This window comes from Megascapheus bottae, chromosome 5 (genome assembly GCF_031878675.1).
Source record: "Megascapheus bottae isolate mThoBot1 chromosome 5, mThoBot2.hap1, whole genome shotgun sequence".
Taxonomy (NCBI): Eukaryota; Metazoa; Chordata; class Mammalia; order Rodentia; family Geomyidae; genus Megascapheus; species Megascapheus bottae.
In genome coordinates this window covers 63577648-63599447 of record NC_143513.1, presented here as the reverse complement: position 1 = coordinate 63599447, position 21800 = coordinate 63577648, and the positions used below count along the sequence as shown (strand labels likewise).

The window sequence follows — 21800 nt, the reverse complement described above, 5'->3', positions numbered from 1 at the left end:
TTCTGCCATTTGTAAACTTTGACTGTAGAGAACTGGCTGAAATCAATCTCTAATTTAGATTTTTATCACTAACATGGGATGATAATGCATATTTCATAAAGTTGATCTGAGGCTTAACTGCAATAGTGTTTCTAAATCATTAGAACGGTTCCTGATTCATGGAGTGGTAAGTGCCAGATAAATTTAGTCCTTATTAGTCATGATGAAGTTAGCATTCTAATCTGTTCTCGGAAAGGTCTGAAAAAGCAAAGCCACCTGTCTAGAGCTAAGTGTTCAGTCCCAGTGTTACTTCATTATTAATGGGAATGTAGATTCAATTGATTTATTTTAGGTAAATGCAATTAAGTGGCACATGTTTTCTCTCATGTATGGAAGCTAGTTCTAAATTACATCTAGGCCTCATTACACATACAAGGCTCAGTGCATTTACACACAAACAAATTGACTAAAGGATATACTTCAGGGAGAAGTCAAAAGGTGTCACTTCCCTGAACCTAAAGCACTGTTTATCAAACTAAATACTAGAAAGTGGAAGCATGTTTTTTGTTTTGTTTGTAGGGCTGGAGCTAAGATAGGGACATGGTCATGGAAGGAAGAAGAGTGAGCAAATATAATCAGTTTACATTAAGCAAAAAACGAACTATATAACTTGTGGGTTGGCACCAGAGGGTAAAAATTGAGGAAAGGGTGAAGTACATCCAAGAAGCATGTACTCATAACTTGACTTAAAGAATTCTAATCACTTTGTAATAATAATAAATATTAGTGTGTTACATTTGTTCAAAAGATTAAGTGCCATGTTTAAATAATACACCAAAGAAATTTCTTGTACAAAAGTTTTCCAAGTTATATCTATAATTTTAAGGATGTATTGTGTGGATCTGTGGACATAAGTTTACATGTAGATATAGAATGTATATATTCTATGGAATGTACCTATAGAATCTCTAAGCTATAGAAGTCCTAAGGTTTTATGTTTGAAGGTTAAATTTCTTGTATTTTTGCCTATGAACATTTTGATCCATTATTTAATATAGTTCAGTTCAGTTCACATAAGGTAATTTTATATCTAATTAACTCATTCATCTTTTCCTGGTTTTAAGTATTCAAAAGAAAATGTGGTTAGGGAAATGAATATTTAAGACTCTTAGAACTGTTCTACAAGAATCCATGACAGAACTTCTATTTCTGAGTCAGATTTTTATGCATAATTTAAAAGAGAGATATAAGGGAGTTCTTGAAAAGACTTGCATCTAGAAGATAGAATGTTACCTGATTCTTTCATCCATTGAATCATGTAGAAATTGTGCTACTCTCAAAAGGATGAAATTTTTGTGTTATATGAAAATGTAAAAACCATATTAGTTACCCTGCCATTGCAACTACTAATACTCAATGATCAAAAAAGGGGAAATATGGATTTTTTTCCCTTGAGGGGAATTGTTTCATGGAAAATGAGTTAGTACTGAAGGTATATTAGGATCTAAGAAAATTCCAAAGGCTAGTAAAATTATTCCATTATGTATATATGCACTTTTAGTGTTAAAGTGTGATGAACAGAGGGTTTCTAGTTACATAAATCAGGTAATGAGTACACTTCCCTCCCATCCATTCTTTCCTTCTTTCCTTCTCTCTCTCTTTCTCTCTTTCTTTCTTTCTTCCTTCCTTCCTTTCTTCCTTCTTTCTTTCTTTCTTTCTTTCTTTCTTTCTTTCTTTCTTTCTTTCTTCCTTTCCTTCTTCCTTTCTTTCCTTCTTCCTTTCTTTCCTCCTTTTTTAACTCAGGGCCTGAGCACTGTCCTTGGGCTTTCTCAAGGCTAAAGCTCTACCACTTGAGCGACAGCACCACTTCTGGCTTTTTCTATGTATATGGTACCAAGGATTGGAACCTGCATTGTCTTTCATGATAGGCAAGCACTCTACCACTAGACCAAATCAATAGACCAAATATATCAGACCCAGTATATTTCTTTTTGAACAGTCACCCCTTCTATAGCTCTCTCCCAGTTTTTCTCTCCCATCCCCACCCACAAGTTGTATCATTCATTTTCAACGTAATGTCCACAGTGAGTATCACCGGTGCATTCGTTCACTCTTCGTCCCACCATTTCTGTGACCTTCCTCACCTTCTCCAAACAGAGAAACTTACATATATGACAAAAGATATAGAAAATAGAAACAAAAAGACCCTTGTTTCCATTTCTTGGAGTTCATTTTGATCAACATCATTTATATGCACATAGCTATTAAGCCTTTGTGATCATCTCCTATGAATATCCTCCATTGGTCTTACTGTGTGAATGACTAGAGACCTGTATAATTTATCATGTCCAGTGTATTTTTTGTCTTTTACCATACAGTGTGTTTACTTGTAGATTTATAGGTACATTGTAGTTACCACAAATGAGGGAAACCATGAAGCCTGTTTCTTTGGCTCTTGCTTACTTGCTTCTAAGTCTTTCCATTTCCTTACAAATGGTAGAATATCATTCTTTCTGATGGAAACATAGAATTCCATTGTGTATATATACCACATTGGTTTGTCCACTGAGGGGAAAATCTAAGAAAATTATATAAATCAGCTATTTAGCAATAAAAATAAGCTGTTCTATGACAAGTCATTCATAATTGTCTTTTCTTTGAACTGGAGTGTTTACTGCTACTTCCTGAAACTGTAGCATATGACTTTTAAAAACAAAACCAAACAAACAACAAAAAGAAAAATCTTAGGGGCCTGGAGTTTGGCCTAGTGGTAGAGTGCTTGCCTAGCATGCACGAAGACCTTGGTTTGATTCCCAAGTACCACATAAATAGAAAAAGCCAGAATTGGTGCTGTAGCTCAAGTGGTAGAGCTCTAGCTTTGATAAAACCCAAGAACAGTGCTCAGACCCTGAGCCCAAGCCCAGGAGTTGTCTTTTTTACTGTTGCTTATTTGTTTTGCTTTTTTTTTTTTGCCAGTCCTGGGCTTGAGCTCAGGGCCTGAGCACTGTCCTTGGACTTTCTCAAGGCTAGAGCTCTACCACTTGAGCCTCAACACCACTTCCAGCTTTTTCTATGTATGTGGTACGGAGGAATTGAACCTAAGTCTTCTTGCATGCTGGGCAAGCACTCTACCACTAGCCAAACTCCTGGCCCTGTTTTCCTTTTTTAAAAGCCATATATTACACTTTTAGGAAGTGGTAGTAAAGATCAAATTTATTTTATTTTGAGGTCATTATGACTAAAAAGAAAAGGTTTGTCATCAACTGGAAGTACAGAACTAGACACAACAGAAGAGAAGACAAGAAAGAGGGAGGGAAAGAGGGTGTGGAAGGAAGTGGGATAGAAGGTGGGATAAATTATTCAGGAAGTGTAAATTATATAGATTTTTAATTAAATAAATAATGTTTTGAATAAGAATAATATACACTCAAATCACACAAAACATAGGCATCAAAGATTCCTACATTTTAAAATTGTTACATAGTTTATCCCTTCGACTCTGTCTTAACACAATGTAAAATAAATATAAAAATGTGGAATTAGTAACCTTTATTACAAGGATTTTTGTTGTTGTTGTTTTATTTTTTTTCAGGTCGTGGGGCTTGGACTCTGTGCCTGGGTGCTGTCCCTGAGCTCTTCAGCTCAAGGCTATTGCCCTACCCTTGAGCCATAGCACCACTTCTGGATTTTGCTTTTGTTTTTGCTTTTCTTTAGTGATTAAGTGGAGAAAAGTCTCACGGTCTTTAGTGCCTGGCCTGGCTTTGAACCTTAATCCTTAGATCTCAGCCTTCTAAGTAACTAGGATTACAGGAGTGAGCCACTGCCACTGTGTTTAGTTAATTACAAGGGATTTTAAAATATATTTGGGAGTGTGATTTTATATTTTTATGAAATGATACCCACAATTAATACTCTCTTGGTCTCTTCACACAAAGAAAGTGGTTTTATGTAGTGAATCTTTGCTTTACCTACATTTTTTTTCAGACAGATGGAATTAAGGCATTAATTTTTAAAACAGTGAAAAACTGTCTCTTGTAGAAAAACACTTGCAATGCAGAAATAACTCAGACAGTTCTTAAAATTAAGGGCTGTTAATGTGAAGATATAAATATTTAAAGGTGTTAAACAGTGTTTTGGTGAAATTTAAAGAACTATAACTTTTTAAGATACTGAATATTTTGGTGCAACTGGGAAAGGATTTCTAACCATTTATAGGAATTTAAACTTTAGATGCAGTTTGTCTTTTTATTAATTTTCTGTTGAAGGAGTGACCTTCCTGAAAAGAAAAATAGACTAGCAGAAACTAAGAAAAATATAGATGAAGGAAACTTCATGATGCAATTCTGGGGAAACAGGATGCCTTGGATTAGAGTTATGAACACATTAGGCAAAGAATTATTGAATTATATTTCTTAGTAAACTGAATTATTGAATCCTAGAGGTTTATTAACTTTTCTTGAGATCAAAACCCACTGAAAAAGTAATTTAACTGTACTACAGTGTAATTAAGTAGCCTTCTACATTCTCAACAGGTAGCTTGGAGATTTTATTAAAAATTTTGAATTATGTAATTTTTGCTTGTCAATATATCATTAATAGATATCAAATAATCACATATGTTATTTCTTTTCTTTTTGAAGCTTGATAATGCAGATGAACAAGCAGCTCAGATCAGAAGGGAACTTGATGGTCGGCTGCAATTGGCAGAGAAAATGGCAAAGGTAAATTATTTGCATTTTCTATTATACAAAATTTTTACATTAGCTAGATTTTTATGAGTTGAGGCATATTTAATACAGGTAAAGGCACTTAAAATGAAAACTAGTCAGTTTATTTTTTAATAAAATTTTATTAAAATTATTAAGGTGTTACACAGGGGTGGGTACCATTTCACAGTTCAGGTGATGCATATATTTCTCTTCTGGACAATGTCACCTATTCTTTCTCTTTTCCACAGTTTCTCTTCCCATCTCTACCCACAAGTTGCATAACTCATTTTCCACATAATGCATACTGAATACCATGATTGCATTTTGTTCACACTTTCTCGCTCCCTTTCTGCTTCCATATTGCTCCTTCCTAAAAAAAAAACAAAAAAGGAAATAAAGCACATACAGACAGCATTACCAAAAACAACATAAATAACCCATGTTTATGTTCACTTCGTAACCACAAATATTTGACCCAGATATTAATGAAGTAGAACATTCTCTCCAGTTTGGACCTGTATTCTGAAACTGTGAAATATTTCCTTTTTTCATGAAGAAATCATTGATCTTCTCTAACTGCCATATCAAGAAAAGTTTCAGGGCTGAATTAAGCAAACTATAATCAAGGAGAAAAATCTCCTTATGAAGTAATATGATATAATCCAGTATATCCAGCACCAGATTTGGCAACGAGTTATACCAACTACGGTTTGATTATATTATTAAATATCTGGGACACAGTCTGGAATATAAAGTGTTTCTCTGTAATATCCTAGTTGTTTTATTCATATAATCACTGTGTTTTTGAAAATAGATTTCAGACATGTAAATTACAATAGATTTCAAGGAAAAGTGATCAATTTCTTTTTAAGGTGTAGAGTCTAGATCTCAATTATACAAACCACTTTTTGGTGTGAATGAGATTTACTTCAATATCTTAAATTTTTTTAGTCTTCCTAATGGAACTATATTTATGTTAGTTTAGGTATTCTCTCGTTACCTTCTGCTAAGGTAAAGCTTAGACTATTTGGTAAAAATTCCCCCATTTCACTCCTCATAAAACATACATATCAAGTGTGCAATGTTTCGTTAACAGCTCAATAAATGTATGTATACATATTTCATGGACTGAGTTCCAAACCAAGGTAGTGAACTTTACTGGCACTTGAGAAGCTCTGTCACATGCTTCCTTTAACAATTAAATTGTATTTGTGCTGTGAAAGACTTATATGACAGATTTTAGGACTATTAATCCTTGTTCATCGGAATTTAAAAGTGGAGAAAAGACTGTAAAATTGGAGGCAAACAGAAATAAGGAAAAGTGAAGAGAAATGGGTAATGGGAATACAGTAAGTTGTGAGAAGCAATATGGAGACAGACTGCAGATAAATGAAGATAAGAGATTATGTGAATTAGCAGGATAGGGTTATATCCACAAACAGAGAGTAGTTGTATAAGGTATATGTCTCAAGGGACTGTGTGTGTGTATCTGTTTGGTATGGGATGGGAGGTAGAGGCATTGAATTATTGTAACTGGAAGCTTTATTGAAGTTAGTGCTTTATCTGAAACACTAGACTCCAATCAACCTGGAAGAATGGAAGGTGTTTGCTTTTCTTAAATGCTAACACTAAGAACAAAGCTGGAACATGTGGCAAAAAGTACAGGGCAAACTCATAAAACTGTGATCCACACTGGTATAATGTCTCTAGTACCTGGTCCTTCAAGGCCTGGCTGAATATAGATGCTCTGGCACACAGTTTAAGTGATATCTCGTTAGTTATGGGATGAAGACTCAGGCTCAGGATTGTTCTCAAGTTCACATCTAAGAGGAAAATGTGTTTTTAAAAGCCCCGAGCTGGGTTACATGTAAAAATCAGTGAACACAAGAAGGTTATTCCTATGAGGTACCCTAGTGGTTTCATCAGAGCTCTTCAAAACCAGAGCAATGTCTGAAGAATAAAGTAAGGCACGGGGAGAGGGGGTCAGAAAGGAAAAGGAGCTCAAAAATAAGATTTCTTTCCATGGAAATATTGACAAAGCACATAGAACAGAGTTAATTTCTCTCTGCCTTAATTTCAAGAAATGGAAGCATTTTTATAATATTGAGAACACTCATGGACTCAATAAGGGTACTTCAACATATTATTGAATAACCTTATTGTGTTAAAATAAGAACATTTAAAAGATTATTTGTAAGATTTTCTTTTCCAAACACAGAAAAAATTCTAGTAAAATTATTTTCCAGGAAGCTTGAAAATACTGGTAAGTCAATTTTTGGAGATGTCTGCCAGTTTTCCTCGATAGATGATAATGATGAAGGATTTTGCACTAAAGCTAAATATAAATAAGTTATTTTTTCATGTACAAATGCCAGTATCTCATGAAGTAACACCTTGGAAGTTTGAAAGTGACACTGGTGCATTTGAACTTTCAAATAAGCATGTATTTAACTTTTATTTGGTGAAGATAGAATTTAATAGGGATAATTGTGAGTTTTGAAAAAATATAAAATGAAGACACAATGAAGATTCTGTTCAGTGTGTTAGTGAGGAAAGCCAGTTAAATCTTTTAAAGATAGTCCAAAGAGCATTTGAGAAAGGAGATGTTTGGTTATTGTTGAATGGCGTTTACGCCATATGTTATTGAAACTAGCCCTTGGCCCTTGTCTTTCTGCCTTATTTCTGAGTTTTAGTTTGTGTTTTCTGTTTTTTTTTCATATATTTTTTATTGTACTTAATAGAAGGGTTGCATGATATTTGCCAGATAGATGGTGCATTAATTCCCATACATTGATACCCTTTCACATGTCTTGGTCCCCATTTCCTTCCCCCCCACCCCCACCCCTCATCTTGTTTACCCCCGTTCCCTATCCAATTTCAAATAACCAAATACAAATATATCCGATATATCAGGTAACAAAGTGAGATACTGTAACAATTTTGGTCAGGTTTTAAAGTTAGTTCAAACATAGAAAATGGTATTTCTCATGGCATAATTTGCTTTCTCTATATTTTATAATTAAAAATCTGTTCCCATCCTAATTTGTCTTCCTAAAAAAACTCAAGGAATCATATGCTTGGGTAGTTATTTGTTTTTTTTTCCTGAGGATAATTTTGCTATTTTGAGCTATGGCATCAACTGTATCTTAAAAGCATACTTAGGAATATTCCTTGAAAAATTGATGATTTGTATAGCTATTTAATTCCCGTGAAGATGTATAACTAGAATATTGATCATATGTAAATGGTTTTGAAGGGAATATGCAAAGGCTATATTGAGGGCAAATGAAAACAGGTGGTCTGAGACTCTGGGACTGCTTTGTGAAGTGGAGCCAGATGTTCCTTCCTGTCCAGTGACTTCACTGGTGCGAGCCAGGCTCTTGGCCGGGTGCAGGTTGCCAGAGCAATCCGAACACAGAGTTATCCTGCTAGAGAGGATTTCTTAGGTGAGGCTCTGAATGATAACAAGGGAGCATCAGCAAAGGCAGTTGTTTTCTGGGGCAGTGGGTAATCATTAGAAGAATGTCTGCTCTAGGTCTCCATTCTTCAGCCAATGTTCGTACTGTGATAGACACATTTTCCTGAAGTTAGAAACCTGCATCACCTCTCCTTTTAACAGAACCATCAGGTCATATTGGCAGAGATTAACAAAGAGCTAGGAATATGAGAAGGATAATGCTGACACTGGCTGCTTGGAGGAAATTATAAATCATTACCATCTTCTCTGAGGACAATTTGATACTGTCTAAACATCAATATTTTTAATATCTTTTTAATTGAGTGAAAAACACAGAAATCTCATTGCAGAGATTAGTGGGCAGTGTTCAAGCATACTGATATATCTCAACAACAACCAAAAAAATGATCTTAAAAATTGACATTGTCAGGTTTTCAACTTAGATTTGTTCTTATCATAAATTGAGCTTTTGTTTTAAATTTAAATTTTTATAAAGTAAATTGGTACACTGGTGTGTTCTGAAAATTAATTCTAGTATTGTGTCCTTGTTGGTAATTAATGAGTTTTAATTTGAATTCTTATATGTGTTAAGTATACTATCTCAATACATATCTGTATAAGAAGACATTATTAAAATACTTCCTAACTAGAAAAGAAGTAGCTCCTGAATATTTTCTTATAGACTGTTACTTTTAAGAATTTCAACAAAACATTTCATATACTAAAGCTTTGTACATGTCTGGGTTTTTTTGTTTCTTTTTCTCCTACATAAATCCTATTTAAAAAGATAAAAACCACAATGATCCTCAATAAAATACACAAGGTACCCCTAAAATAATCAAAATTATCAGAGACTAAAGATTGAAATATCTAGAAACTAAAATGCTTGGCTGATAAATTATATGGAGAGTATCATAATTTCTAGAGTGGAAATTGAAATTTGACTTAAATAACACGATTTTAAAATTTGTTTCTAAGGAAAGAAGATTCCCCAAATTTATCGCAAAAGAAATGGAGAATATGTACATAGAAGAACTGCGATCTTCAGTGAATTTGCTAATGGCCAATTTGGAAAGTCTTCCTGTTTCAAAAGGTGGTCCAGAATTTAAGTTACAAAAATTAAAACGTTCACAAAATTCTGCATTTCTGGACCTAGGAGATGAGAATGAGATTCAGTTGTCAAAGTCAGACGTGGTCCTGTCATTCACCTTAGAGGTAAGTGATTTTTATCCTGTACTTCTTTGATAACTGTATAGTATAAATGAGGCTGTACAATAATTTCTACTGCCATCCGTGCTCACACTTAGAATTTAAAGCACCATAATAGGTTTAGAAGATATTGACTTTTTTGGATAAATAGGTAATATATACAAATGAATGCAAACTGCCCCTTACACTTAACTGTGATATTAGGATTAAATAATAAAATAATAGACCTTTTGAAGCACATCTTTAGCCATCCAGACTAGTATAAATTAGTGGGGCCAGGAGTTTGGCCTAGTGGTAGAGTGCTTGCCTAGCATGCACGAAGACCCGGGTTTGATTCCTTGGTACCACATACATTAAAAAAAAGCCGGAAGTGGTGCTGAGGCTCAAGTGGTAGAGCTCTAACCTTGAGAAAGTCCAAGGACAGTGCTCAGGCCCTGAGCTCAAGCCTAGGACTGGCAAAAAAAAAAAAAATTAGTGAAGTAAGCAAAATACACCTGGGTAAAAATAGGCCTCAGACATGGTTGTTGAATTCTCTCTACATTTGAAACTTGCCTGGCTTCCCCTTTCTAAGATACAACCTTAGGATCACCATTTTTGTAAGACAGAATCAAGTAAACCAGTTACAGTAGACACACTGAGACATGTAGGAGATGGAAAGGAGAGAATTCTTTTGTATTAATTCCACATTTATTACAGATACAGTAAATATTACAAAGAACAAGAACAAATGTCATGCATTTAAAATTATGTTCTCTAAAACACTAGTGTTTCATCCTTTTTATACATCTCAAACAATAACACTGATATTGTTAATATAGTGTCTATTAATGTCTTTCATGAATATTTTCTTCATACTAATCATACAAATGTCTAACCTAGAAATATGTCTGTAGATTCATATAACACAAACATATACAAATATGCACACACACATAGGAACCTAGGAGAGAGACCTTATGTGAAAGAAAAGATAGAATATTATATTCATAATAATGAAATGCCAAGTGATCATTTAAGATAGGATAAATCCCTGCTTTTCTCCTAATAAATTTTATTCTATAAGCAGATGCAAGCAATGTTAGCTTAAATTCTAGCTCTCTCAAATTCTTTTGTCCTTTTTTTCTTCTTTGTATTGCTATGTCTTCTTTGCTAGTTCCTGGTACTATATTTCCTGATTAAAAAATAAAAGCATATATAAGATTTTTATTTCTTGCTGATTTTAGACTTACTTTCAGAATTGCTTAGTTGAGAAGTCTGCTTTTTCTTCTGGGTAAGCTTGAGCATAAAACAACTGCTTCTCACTCCTTAAAACTCCAGGCTAATGATCTCTTTCTAGGTCAATAGATTGAATTTAGTGTCAGAGCAGAAATATGTAGGTTTCTTTGTACTCAAGATTTCACTCTGGGTTAAACTAATGGCATTGCCAAGTGGTTTTGCTTTTTGTGCTTCCCTCTCAACCTCTCTGCCTCATAAAATAATGGTGTTTAGGCGTCAGGAGTTTGGCCTAGTGGTAGAGTGCTTGACTAGCATGCGTGAAGATCTGGGTTCGATTCCTCAGGTACCACATACACAGAAAAACCTGGAAGTGGTGCTGTGGCTCAAGTGGTTGATCTGTAAACTTGAGAAAGTCCAAGGATAGTGCTCAGGCCCTGAGTTCAGGCTTCAGGTGTGGCAAAAAAAAGTAATAAGTAAGGTTGTTTAATGTACACGCACATAGTTTACAGCATGTGGATTACTTGTTTCCTCTAATAAATCTTTTGCAGACTAAAATGAGAGACACCAGCAGTTTTTAAAAAAGGATTTTCCACAAATGAAAGCCTTCATTTAATTACATTATAACATTTTCTCATAAGAGTTTAGCACTTAAGTTTTGCGATAAAAAAATGTCAAAATGTCAAGTACTCTTAAGCTGACAATTTTTATTATATATAAATCTACCATTAACTATATAGAATTAAACATTCAGAACAGAAGAACCAGTTCAGAACATTTTCTCATTGTCCGCTATTGTTCAGTCTTCATCAATTATATATAATTAACATCTTAGAAGTTCTATTTCCTCTTATGAAAATAAAATTAAGCTGACAAGTGAAACTGGGAATTGTTATTCTGTACTTTATTGCCAATATGCTAAAGCAAGCTGTTCAGTTATAAATGGTATTAGGATGAGAGTACTACTTAAAACTTTCCTTTGTGTTGTCTGAGAAGCTTGTGTGTTTGTGAAATTGCCTTGACAGCCTCTTTGGCTATTTCTGTCCAAGGCAGATATTTTGCCACCATAGTAAAATACAAATCTGTTCTTTAGTGTTCACAATATTTTATGGAGGGGTTTTATGTGTCCAGCAATAATAATGAAATTATGTTAGAGAGATGACAGTCCAGAATAGATTTGTGGGGCTCTGAGAAAACTGAATATTACTCTTCTAGAGGAGTCACAAGGCCTGTGACCATCAGCTAAGCCTTCTAAAACACTTATTCCTGAAACTCCAGATTTCAACTAGGAACACTTAAAGCTAATGGTTAATCCAATGAGAAGCCTCACACCTCATTCTTTAGGCTTAGAACTAGTCCGGTGGAGAAATCTCTTAAGTATTGAATCCTGAGCCTAAGACATAAATTGCAGATTTGAAAACATTGCCTTAATTTTACCGTCCCCTTCTTTTTCTAGTCAACTTTTGCTGTTGGTCATATTGCATCTATTTTCAAGTGGATTTTTCTTTACTAGAAGGCAGGCTGCAGGATAGGCCGGTTTTCTGGATATTTTAATTATCTTTAAGTTGTTGTACAAAGGAGTTCCCATTCACCAAAGCAATTGATGGATACACCCCTTTCAAGTTCTCACCCCCAACCTCAAACCACCTCTTCCCTTACTTATCTTAATTTTAGGTTATGCATTGAATTTCCTTGCCATTTAACAAAGAAGTTTATGTATGCAGTGAATCTTGATCTATGTCATCACTTCATCTGTCCTTGACCCACCCCTTCTTTTATACACAATGAATTCTTCCTTCATTCTTCCCTCATCCTCCCTTCAAGGTGCATTTTTATTATTTTCTTTTCTGCTGACTGATCTATGATAGTATCTGTTCCAGTGCTTGGCACACCATTATTTCAGTAAATAATCATTGAATTAAGATTTCCTTCATGGGAAACAGAAGCAGCAGTTATACAGACAGGATTATATTTTTCTCTCCATTCATGAAGCATTATAATGGAATACTTACGCAAAACATAAACTAATCCACAGAACACTAAGCCATCTAATGACATGCTACAATAAAGACAGAAGAAAACAAATGCTTCTGAAATTATGATTGGTGTGCTATGCATATGGGTTACCATGACTTGAATGTAGTTTGTTTGCACATTGAATCTTTTCACTGATTCCTTTGTTATCTAGTGATACATAATCTCCAGTTTCCCTGAACTGCTTCCTTTTATTTTCCCCACTACAAGTTTAAGAGCCCCATAACTCTCAAGTCATTGTACTGCCCAAAAGCAAGTTATCTAGTGGACCTCTGCTTGTTTTGCTTTTAGGACAGCTTTCTCTAATTTCCCCTTAGGGCATCAGCCACAGAGAGAATGAGAAGGTGCAACATAGATCAGTATTAATTTCCCTGGGTCCATTATCAAATTGAGGTTGGAATTTCTTGAAACAGTAACTTCAAAATATGTTAGCTGATGGTCTAGGGAATTCGTGGCTCTTTATCACCAATGATAGGAACTAGCTATATTTTTCTCCTCTTGGAAAGTGTATTTGTGGAGTTGCATTGTTATATTTATTCATCACAGAAGTCATATATTTTCAAAGTGATGAATCTACAGGATAAAAACCTTCTGGCACAGATGAGAGCTACAATTTTTAGGAACAGAATGCTATCTGTTGAATGCTATAGTAGGCCCAGTTTGCCAGAGCTTATAGAATAGTCAACAATAGTTAATGCTGAGCCTACAATTCCTCTTTTCTCTTCTACACTCTGACTTTTAAATACACTGCAGAAGAAATTATAGTGTGGCAACAACAATCTGACATGCAAACCAAGACTTAAGATTGCTATTCTTCCTTGTGGATTATAATTCTGTTTGTTTTATTCATATTAAGTGACCTTTAACTTTTTTTATCATTGATCTGGGCACTGGTGGTTCATTTCTGTAATTGTAGCTAGTCAGGCAGCTAAAGTATCATTGAATGACAATTCACTAGAGTAATACCAAGTTCAAATGTAGCTCGCCTTTACCCACTGTCAACAAAAATATTGAATAAAAAATATCTTTTCACTTCTTATGATTTCTGCTTTGGTTTACTAAAAGTAAATTTTATTTTTAGTTATTTTTTTACTTTTTATAAAAATTAGGAACCATTTTAAATGTTACTAGCAACAAACCTGAGTCATCAAAAATTGCTTTAAAATAATTCCCTTTTCCCAGAAGGTAGAAATACATAAAGCAATGGTATTTCCCATGTGCACATTGAATTAGTACATTCTTTAATGTGTAGATAACTGGTCTTTACCTCATCAAGTTAGTATTAAAACCTTTCAGTATAAATTATATTTACTACTCTATTTTGATAGTAAAATATACAGTGTTTATAAGGAAAACTATTTCATAAATAGCAAGCATCATTTAAAATAAGTTAATGTAGAAAATCTTTGCTATAAGGTGTTAGTATCAACAACAATGTCTATAATAATAAATACTATTTTCCTGTGTAATACTATGTATCTGTATACATATATTCCAATAATTTTACTAAATTTTCATCTGTGATTTTACTTTAATTCATTCATATAGGCTGGCATTAATTATTTAAAATCTGAGGTTAAATTTTGTTTAATTCACCAGAATCTGTCTTTAACCATACTTAACTTTAATAGCTATCAAGAGGTAATCTTCACTAGCTATCAAGAGTTACCTTTCCAGTAGCCAGATTTGTTCAAAGTAGTTGTAACTAGCAGTAGATAATGAAGGCAGAACATTCTAACAATGTACTCAGGTTAATGCATTGGTGAGTCTTTCTCCTTGTCCTTTATGCTATTTCCATGCATTGAAACTTGACATACTATTTACAAATCCTTTGATCTTCAGATTGTCATAATGGAAGTGCAAGGCTTGCGATCCGTGGCTCCTAATCGCATTGTTTACTGTACAATGGAAGTGGAAGGAGGAGAGAAACTGCAGACAGATCAGGCTGAAGCCTCCAGGCCACAGTAAGTTGGTTCCAAAAGATATTTGGGGTATTTTCTTTATGTGCAAAACTTTATAGTATGGCATGCTGAACCTGTTGTTTGGGTAGCTTTGTCTCCACTGTGTTGGAATTCCTGTGCACCTTTCTGTATAATAACATTCTGATTAGATCTTGACAGCTGCCCTGTCCGGGAAAGCCTACAGATGTGAAGCCAACCATTAAGCTGCAAAAGGTCTGCAGTAATCTATAAGGAAAGTACAAGTCAGTGCGATATTATATTATAGCTAGACCTTATAATTTCTATGTTATGAGTTGGCAGTGAGTAGATACCACACGTCTGCACTCCGACTTGGAGTATTTCAGTAAGTAACTCAGTGAGTTAGAGAGCCAATTAATGACTGCCATGCCAACATCATAGATGCTAAACCTGTTCTTTGTTCTAACCATTTCATGGGTCACATTCTAGGAAAACATGTAGTTGAATTTGGAGGATGTTCTATTTAGTGGATTTAAATTTGGAAAACATCAGAATGTCTGATAGAAAAGCCAGTAGGATCTTTAAGCCATTTCTAATTGAAGCTGGTACAAGATGACATATAAGGATGTGGTTTCAATTTTCTGCCTATGGATATCTTGTTTGGCCAACACCATTCATTCAAGAGGCTGTTTTTCTTCCAGAATGTTTTCGGCTCCCTTTTCAAATATTAAGTGGTTGTAAGTCTGTTGGGTTACTTATCCATCAGAAAAAATAAAGAGTTGGAAAAAAAAGTTTAGTAAGTCAGGCCTAAAGAGACAAAGGATCCATGTTTTCCCTTATGTATGGAAGCTAGATTTAGCTTACAAACTCAAAAATGAAATATGTTGAGTGATATGCAAGTGTATGCAAATGTAACTGAAATATGGCAGATTCAAGGGAGATCTCGAGTAATATCTCCCTTTCTCTTTCTCTCTCTCTCTCTTTTCTTTTTTCTCTCTTTCTCTCTCTCTTTCTTTCTTTCTTTTTCTTTCTTTCTTTCTTTCTTTATTGCTTTCTTTCTTTCTTCTCTCTTTCTTCTTTTTCTTAAGCATGTTGAACTCTGGACCTGGGAGTTGTCCAGCTCTTCAGCTCAAGGCTACCTCTCTACCACTGAGCCACAGCACCACTTCTGGTTTTATGGTGGCTAATTGGAGATAAGAGTCTCATGAACTTTATGCCCAAGCTGGCTTTGAACCACAATGCTCAGATCTCAGCCTCCTGAGTAGCTAGGATTACAGGTGTGAGCCATCACCGTCAGGCTCAAATAGTGCTGTTTCTTAGAGTGTCAAAAAATTCAATAAAATAAAGCACCAGGAAGCAGGTACTTGCAAGGAGTGTGGGGTTAAGTCAGGAAGAAAGGGGTACACAATGAAGAGAAGGAGGAACTATAAACAAAAATCTAATGTATATCCTACAAAATTAAGAAGCATGGGCCAGGAGTTTGACCTAGTGTTAGATGTTTGCCTAGCATGCACGAAGACCCAGGATTGCTTCCCCGGTACAACATACATAGAAAAAAAGCTGGAAGTGGTGCTGATTCTCAAGTGGTAGAGCTCTAGCCTTGAAAAAGTCCAAGGACAGTGCTCAGGTCCGGAGCTCAAGCCAAGGACTGGCAAAAAAAAAAAAAAAATTAAGAAGCGTGAGGAAAGCCTGGCTTGGGGAGAGTTGGGCATAAATGTTGGAAGGGATGATCAAGATATATTTACAAACTGCCTTGTTAAATGGCAACTAAGAAGCCAGTCAGGTCTGAAAGATCTGATGGACCTTGCCACTTCTTCATTTGAGCAGTGTTCTTTGAGAACATTTTTTATTTTTGGTTGGCCGTGGGATTTGAATTCTGGGCCTGGGAGCTGTTGCTGAGCTCTTCAGTTCAAGGCTACTACCCTACCCCTTGGGCAACAGCGCCACTTCCAGTTTGCTAGTGATTAATTGGAAATAAGAGTCTCATGGTGTTTAGTGCCTGGGCTGGCTTTGAACTGTGATCCTCAGATCTTAGCTTCATCAGTAGCTAGAATTACAAGCGTGAGCCACCTCACCCAGTTTTTGTTTTCTTTTACTCAGCCTTTGATCAAAACGTATTAACAGGGCTGGGATGTAGCTCAGTGGCAAAGTCCTTGCCTAGCAAGTGCAACATCCTGGGTTCGATCCCCAGTACCTGTAGCTCTCCAGCAACAGAGGTATGAGAGGGACACCCAGGGCCAGCCTGAAGTCCCCCAGAATGGAGCGAGATGACAAGTATGGATAACCCAGCCCTCCCCCAATTACTGGGGAGAAAACAACACTGAGCCAGGAGCTGTATCAGCCATAAAAGCGCAGCAGATCTCCCTTTATTGTGTCGGACACTTAGTTATATACTGTGGGGGAAAAAGGAGATGGGGAAGGGGAGAGCAGCCAATAGAAAGAAGGGTCACTAAGGGTCAAACTTTCAGGTACTGGGCCGTACCCGTGCAGGAAAGCGCACGCGGGCTGGGGGGTTCAGTTGAGTCACTACATAGAAATACCTTGAGAGGTGTACGAGGAATGCCTGGCCAAAGCCCTTTAATGGACACTGAGCCGGAATGATGAACAGGCCCTAGAGATGGAGACCAGGCCCCAACAAGTACGAAGAAAGAAATGTAAATATATATATAGTTAAATAATATTAACATTGTAAGAGAATTTTGCCTTACCCGTAAGTTGTCTGTTCATTTCAGAAACCTCTGTTAAGAACTTGGGTAGAACTGGCTAAGCACCAGATCTAAAAAAATGAGCAAGAAACTTTTGTGGCTGTAGAGCCGGAAGACTAGGAGAATGCAGAGGGTTAAGTCTAACAAGAGTGAGAGGCCCAGAGTGTTAGGGCCTTCTGAAGAAACACATTGAATCTACTTCTCTGGCCTTGCACAGTCCCACAGATCTGCTATGAGCTTTCTGTCAATGCCACTGGAAACTCACCGCCTCCTTCTCTTCCTAAAGTCTGCACCTGTCCTCTACTCTGCTCTTCAGATAGCCCCTCAAAAGCATCAACCTGTTCTGGATCTGGCACTTGCTTTACTCTCTGCAGTCTTTTTAAACATTACCTCCTAAAAACATCTTCCTTTGAGATAACCCAGTAGCAATTTGATGCTTTCTGGCTCATCACTTTTTAATTTTTGGACTGAATGCATTTTTCCCATCTGTTTCTTTTACATTGTGTTTCCTCTAATAAAAAAGCAAGACAGAAATATTATCCTATTTAATCTATCTTATTAGGCTCCTACTCATAATTTCTTAACTCAGTTAATTGAAATCATCTTATGGCTCAGTCACAGTAAGCATTTGGGGGGAAAGTCTTGGGGTATTCAGTAAAGTGAGTAGTCATCACCAAAATCAGGTTTGGAACATATTTATCATCTCAGAGGAGAAACTCTATACTCTTTATCTTTAACTCTTGCCTCTTCATCCTAAGAGACCATCAGTTTACTTTCTGCCTATATTAATTTATCTTCTGCCTGTATAGATTTTTGTTTTGTAGATTTTTCATATAACTATTTATATTTTGAAACCATTTTATTATGAAATATATACTCCAGTGTGTATCTTCTTTTACTTGCAATGTTCACATCTTATGACAGGTTTTGGGATGCAGCTTTCATAATTGAAAAATATCTACTCTAGTGTATCTATTATATGGCATTACCACATATGCACACTCCATACCACACAAACACACACACATACTACACATCTACACACATCTACACACATCTGCACACACACACACACACACACAATTTTCTTTTTTTTTTTTTTTTTTTTTGCCAGTCCTGGGCTTGAGCTCAGGGCCTGAGAACTGTCCTTGGACTTTCTCAAGGCTAGAGCTCTACCACTTGAGCCTCAGCACCACTTCCAGCTTTTTCTATATATGTGGTACCAAGGAATCAAACCCGGGTCTTCGTGCATGCTAGGCAAGCACTTTAACCACTAGGCCAAATTCCCAGCCCCACAATTTTCTTTTACAATATATATAATATAACAAATGTTTTCTCGTGTTCTCTGGAGTCTGCTTCCTTAATGTGTCTTAAGTTAATTAAATTTGGGCGCGGGGGGGGGTTTGGCCTAGCGGTAGTGTGCTTACCTAGCATGCGCAAAGACCTGGGTTCGATTCCTTGGTACTACATACATAGACAAGTAGAAAAGCCAGAAGTGGAGCTGTGGCTCAAGTAGTAGTTCTCTAGCCTTGAGAAAGCCCAAGGACAGTGCTCAGGCCCTGAGTTCAAGGCCCAGGACTGGCAAAAAATAAATAAATTTGGTGATGGCCAACTTAATTTTTCTTTATGGCTTTGCTTTTGATATAAATCTTATGAATCACCAAGATAATATAAAGCATAGAGGCATATCTATTTGTTTTCTTATTTGAAAATAATTTTAACAGATAAGTTTAGGCACCTAATCCATTTATTTTGATTTTTGCAGTTGCTGCTATATGCAGTTCTAACTTTCTCCAGTTGTATTTGAAGTATTTGAATATCCAGTTACCCCAATACCATTTGTTGAAAGAAATTTTTATTTCCTAGTACTTGTTACTTTCTTTCTTTATGCAAAGCAATTGACCATTGATATCTGAATTTATTTGTGTGCTTTCAATTTTTTTCATATATTTTTATTGTAATTAATAGAAGGGTTATATGATATTTGCCAGATAGACGGTGCATTAATTCCCATACATTGATACCCTTTCACATGTCTTGGTCCCCATTTCCCTCCCCCCACCCCCACCCCTCATCTTGTTTTCCCCTGTTCCCTATCCAATTTCAAATAACCAAATACAAATATATCCGATATATCAGGTAACAAAGTGAGATACTGTAACAATATGATATAACCAAGGGACAGCAAAAGAGATGAGAGATGACATAGTACCTTAAGAACAACAATCATTCATTATATGGCTTATGTTTCTATATCCTAGAGATCCTTTCATTTAGCGTCCTTATGTGCTTTCAATTTTATTATATGATTTATATGTACATCCTCATGCTAATACCACACTTAGCACACTTGATGACTTCGGCTTAATTGTAAATGTTAAGATCACTGCAAATCCTCCTATCATGTTTCTTTGCCAGATTTTTTTTTTACTGTATTTTGTTGTGACTTTTAAGATCAGCTTAATAATTCCTGCAAAATATCTGAAAACACAGCTTTGAAACTGCAGGCCAATTTGCTAATATGTTAATCTATGAACAAAGGCTTTCAGCAGTGTTGCATAGTTTTTAAAATATGAACTTTATAACTCCTTTTGTTAGCAATATTCCGAGTATTTCATTCTTTTGATACTGTGGCAGATAGATGTGCTTCTCAATATCATTTTTAAACTATTCCCTAGAAATATGTAGAAATTCACTTGATTTGGGGGCCAGGAGCATGGCCTAATGATAGAGTGCTTGCCTAGCATGCACAAAGACCTGGGTTCAATTCCTCAGTACCACATACACAGAAAAAGCCAGAAGTGTTGCCGTGGCTCGGTGATAGAGCTCTAGCCTTGAAAAAGGACAGTGCTCAAGCCCAGAGTTTAAGTCCCAGGACTGGACAAAAAAAAAAAAAGAAAGAAATTGATTTTATATATTGGTCTTAATGTGCTTCAGCCTCACTGGGCTCCTTTATGACTTCACAATTTTAGTGGATTTCTCAGACTTTACTATTTACAAAAGAATATCATCTAATTATATAGTTTAATGCTTCACATCTAAGCTGATTGCTATTTCATTTTCTTGATTACCAATATTCCTGTGCAATGTTCAATCGAAGTGCCTTAAAAAGAAATGAACATGTTCTGTGTGGTTGCTGGCCACATGAGGGAAAAGCATATCACCTTTAAAAAGTGAAGTATGATTCTAGCTATCCTATATCGGTTTGAGGAAATTCTTCTACATTCCAGGTTTGTGTATTTTAATCATGAAAAATGTTGGATTTTTGTGAAATGCTTGTCTTAAGTTTGCAGAGATGATTATATGTTTTCATTATTTTATATTGCTTTTGCATGCTAATTTCATCCCATGAAACATTTCTACTTCATCATAATATTTAATTATTTTGATTCCTTACTGCATTTTGTTTCCAAAAACTTTGTTAAGGATTTTGCTTCTATATCCTTAAGATACTTTGTTCTGGGATATGTTATTGTGATATCTAGGTGATTATCAATATCAGGATTTGGTTATTCGTAAAATGAGCTTGGACATGTTCCCTCCTCTTCTATTTCTGAAAGAATATGAAGACTCTATATGAATTCTACTTTAAATTCTTGGAGATTATCACTAATGATTCTGTCTGAACCTGAGTTTCTCAGGTCATTTATGAGCCATGTTCAGATCATTTATTTGTTCTCTTTTAACATATTGTTCTCTTGTGTTTTTGAGTCAATTTCAGTATTTTGTGTCTCTCCAGGAATTTATCAGTTTACCTGAGTTTTCTAATTCATTGTCCTACAATTGTTCATAGTATTAGTCATACTTTCAATTTGACGTAATGTCTTCTCACTTAAATCTAGTTTGAATATTTTATTTTCTTTGCCTAGCTAAAGATTTTTTTGTTTGTTTTGAATTTTTATAGTGGTTTCATTGACTTTTGTTTTTCTATTCTCTTTGTTATTAATTTTCCCTAACCTTATTTATTTCCTGCATGTCTATGTGTATATGCATGTATATGCATAATGTGTATTTTACAATATCCAGTATCTCCAGGTGAAAAGTTTATTTTGAACTTTTTTTTGTGTGTGTGTGTGTGTGTGTCCTGGGGCCTGATCTTAGCCTGGGCGCTGTCCCTGAGCTCTTCAGCTCAAGGCTACCGCCTTACCCCTGGAGCCACAGCACCACTTCCTGTTTTCTAGAGGTTAATTGGGGTAAGGGTCTCAGGTTCTTTTGTGCCTGGGTTGGCTTTGAACCTTGGTCCTTAGATCTCAGCCTCCTGAGCAGCTAGGATTACAGGCATGAGCCACTGCGCCCAGCTTGTTTTAAATTTTGAATTGCATTCTTTCTTCTTTAAAAATGCAGTTATAGCTGTAAAGTCCTCTATGCTCTGCTCTAGCAATACCTGCATGTATCAATTTAGTCTGCCTTCATTTTTATTCAAGATCCCTTTGATCTATCAGATGTGTTATTTGTGTGGTAAATGAAGTCAGTGGAGAAATTTCCTAACTGTAGAAAATTGAACCCTCAGTTTCAACCATGCTGCTGTAATGGCTGAGGGAATTAAGGTCTCACAATTCTGGAAACATTAGATGCA

General features: G+C 35.6%; 1 protein-coding gene across 8 annotated transcripts in view; it reads left to right on the top strand.

Moving 5' to 3' along the window:
* Cadps2 (calcium dependent secretion activator 2) overlaps nt 1-21800 on the top strand; it is a 426292-nt gene that overhangs the window by 164217 nt on the left and 240275 nt on the right. For all 8 annotated transcript variants that reach the window (XM_090333225.1, XM_090333224.1, XM_090333226.1 and 5 more), the window contains exons 4-6: nt 4620-4700; nt 9124-9360; nt 14443-14564. In XM_090333225.1, coding sequence (XP_090189351.1) covers nt 4620-4700; nt 9124-9360; nt 14443-14564 — 440 coding nt within the window. The remainder of the gene's footprint in view (nt 1-4619; nt 4701-9123; nt 9361-14442; nt 14565-21800) is intronic.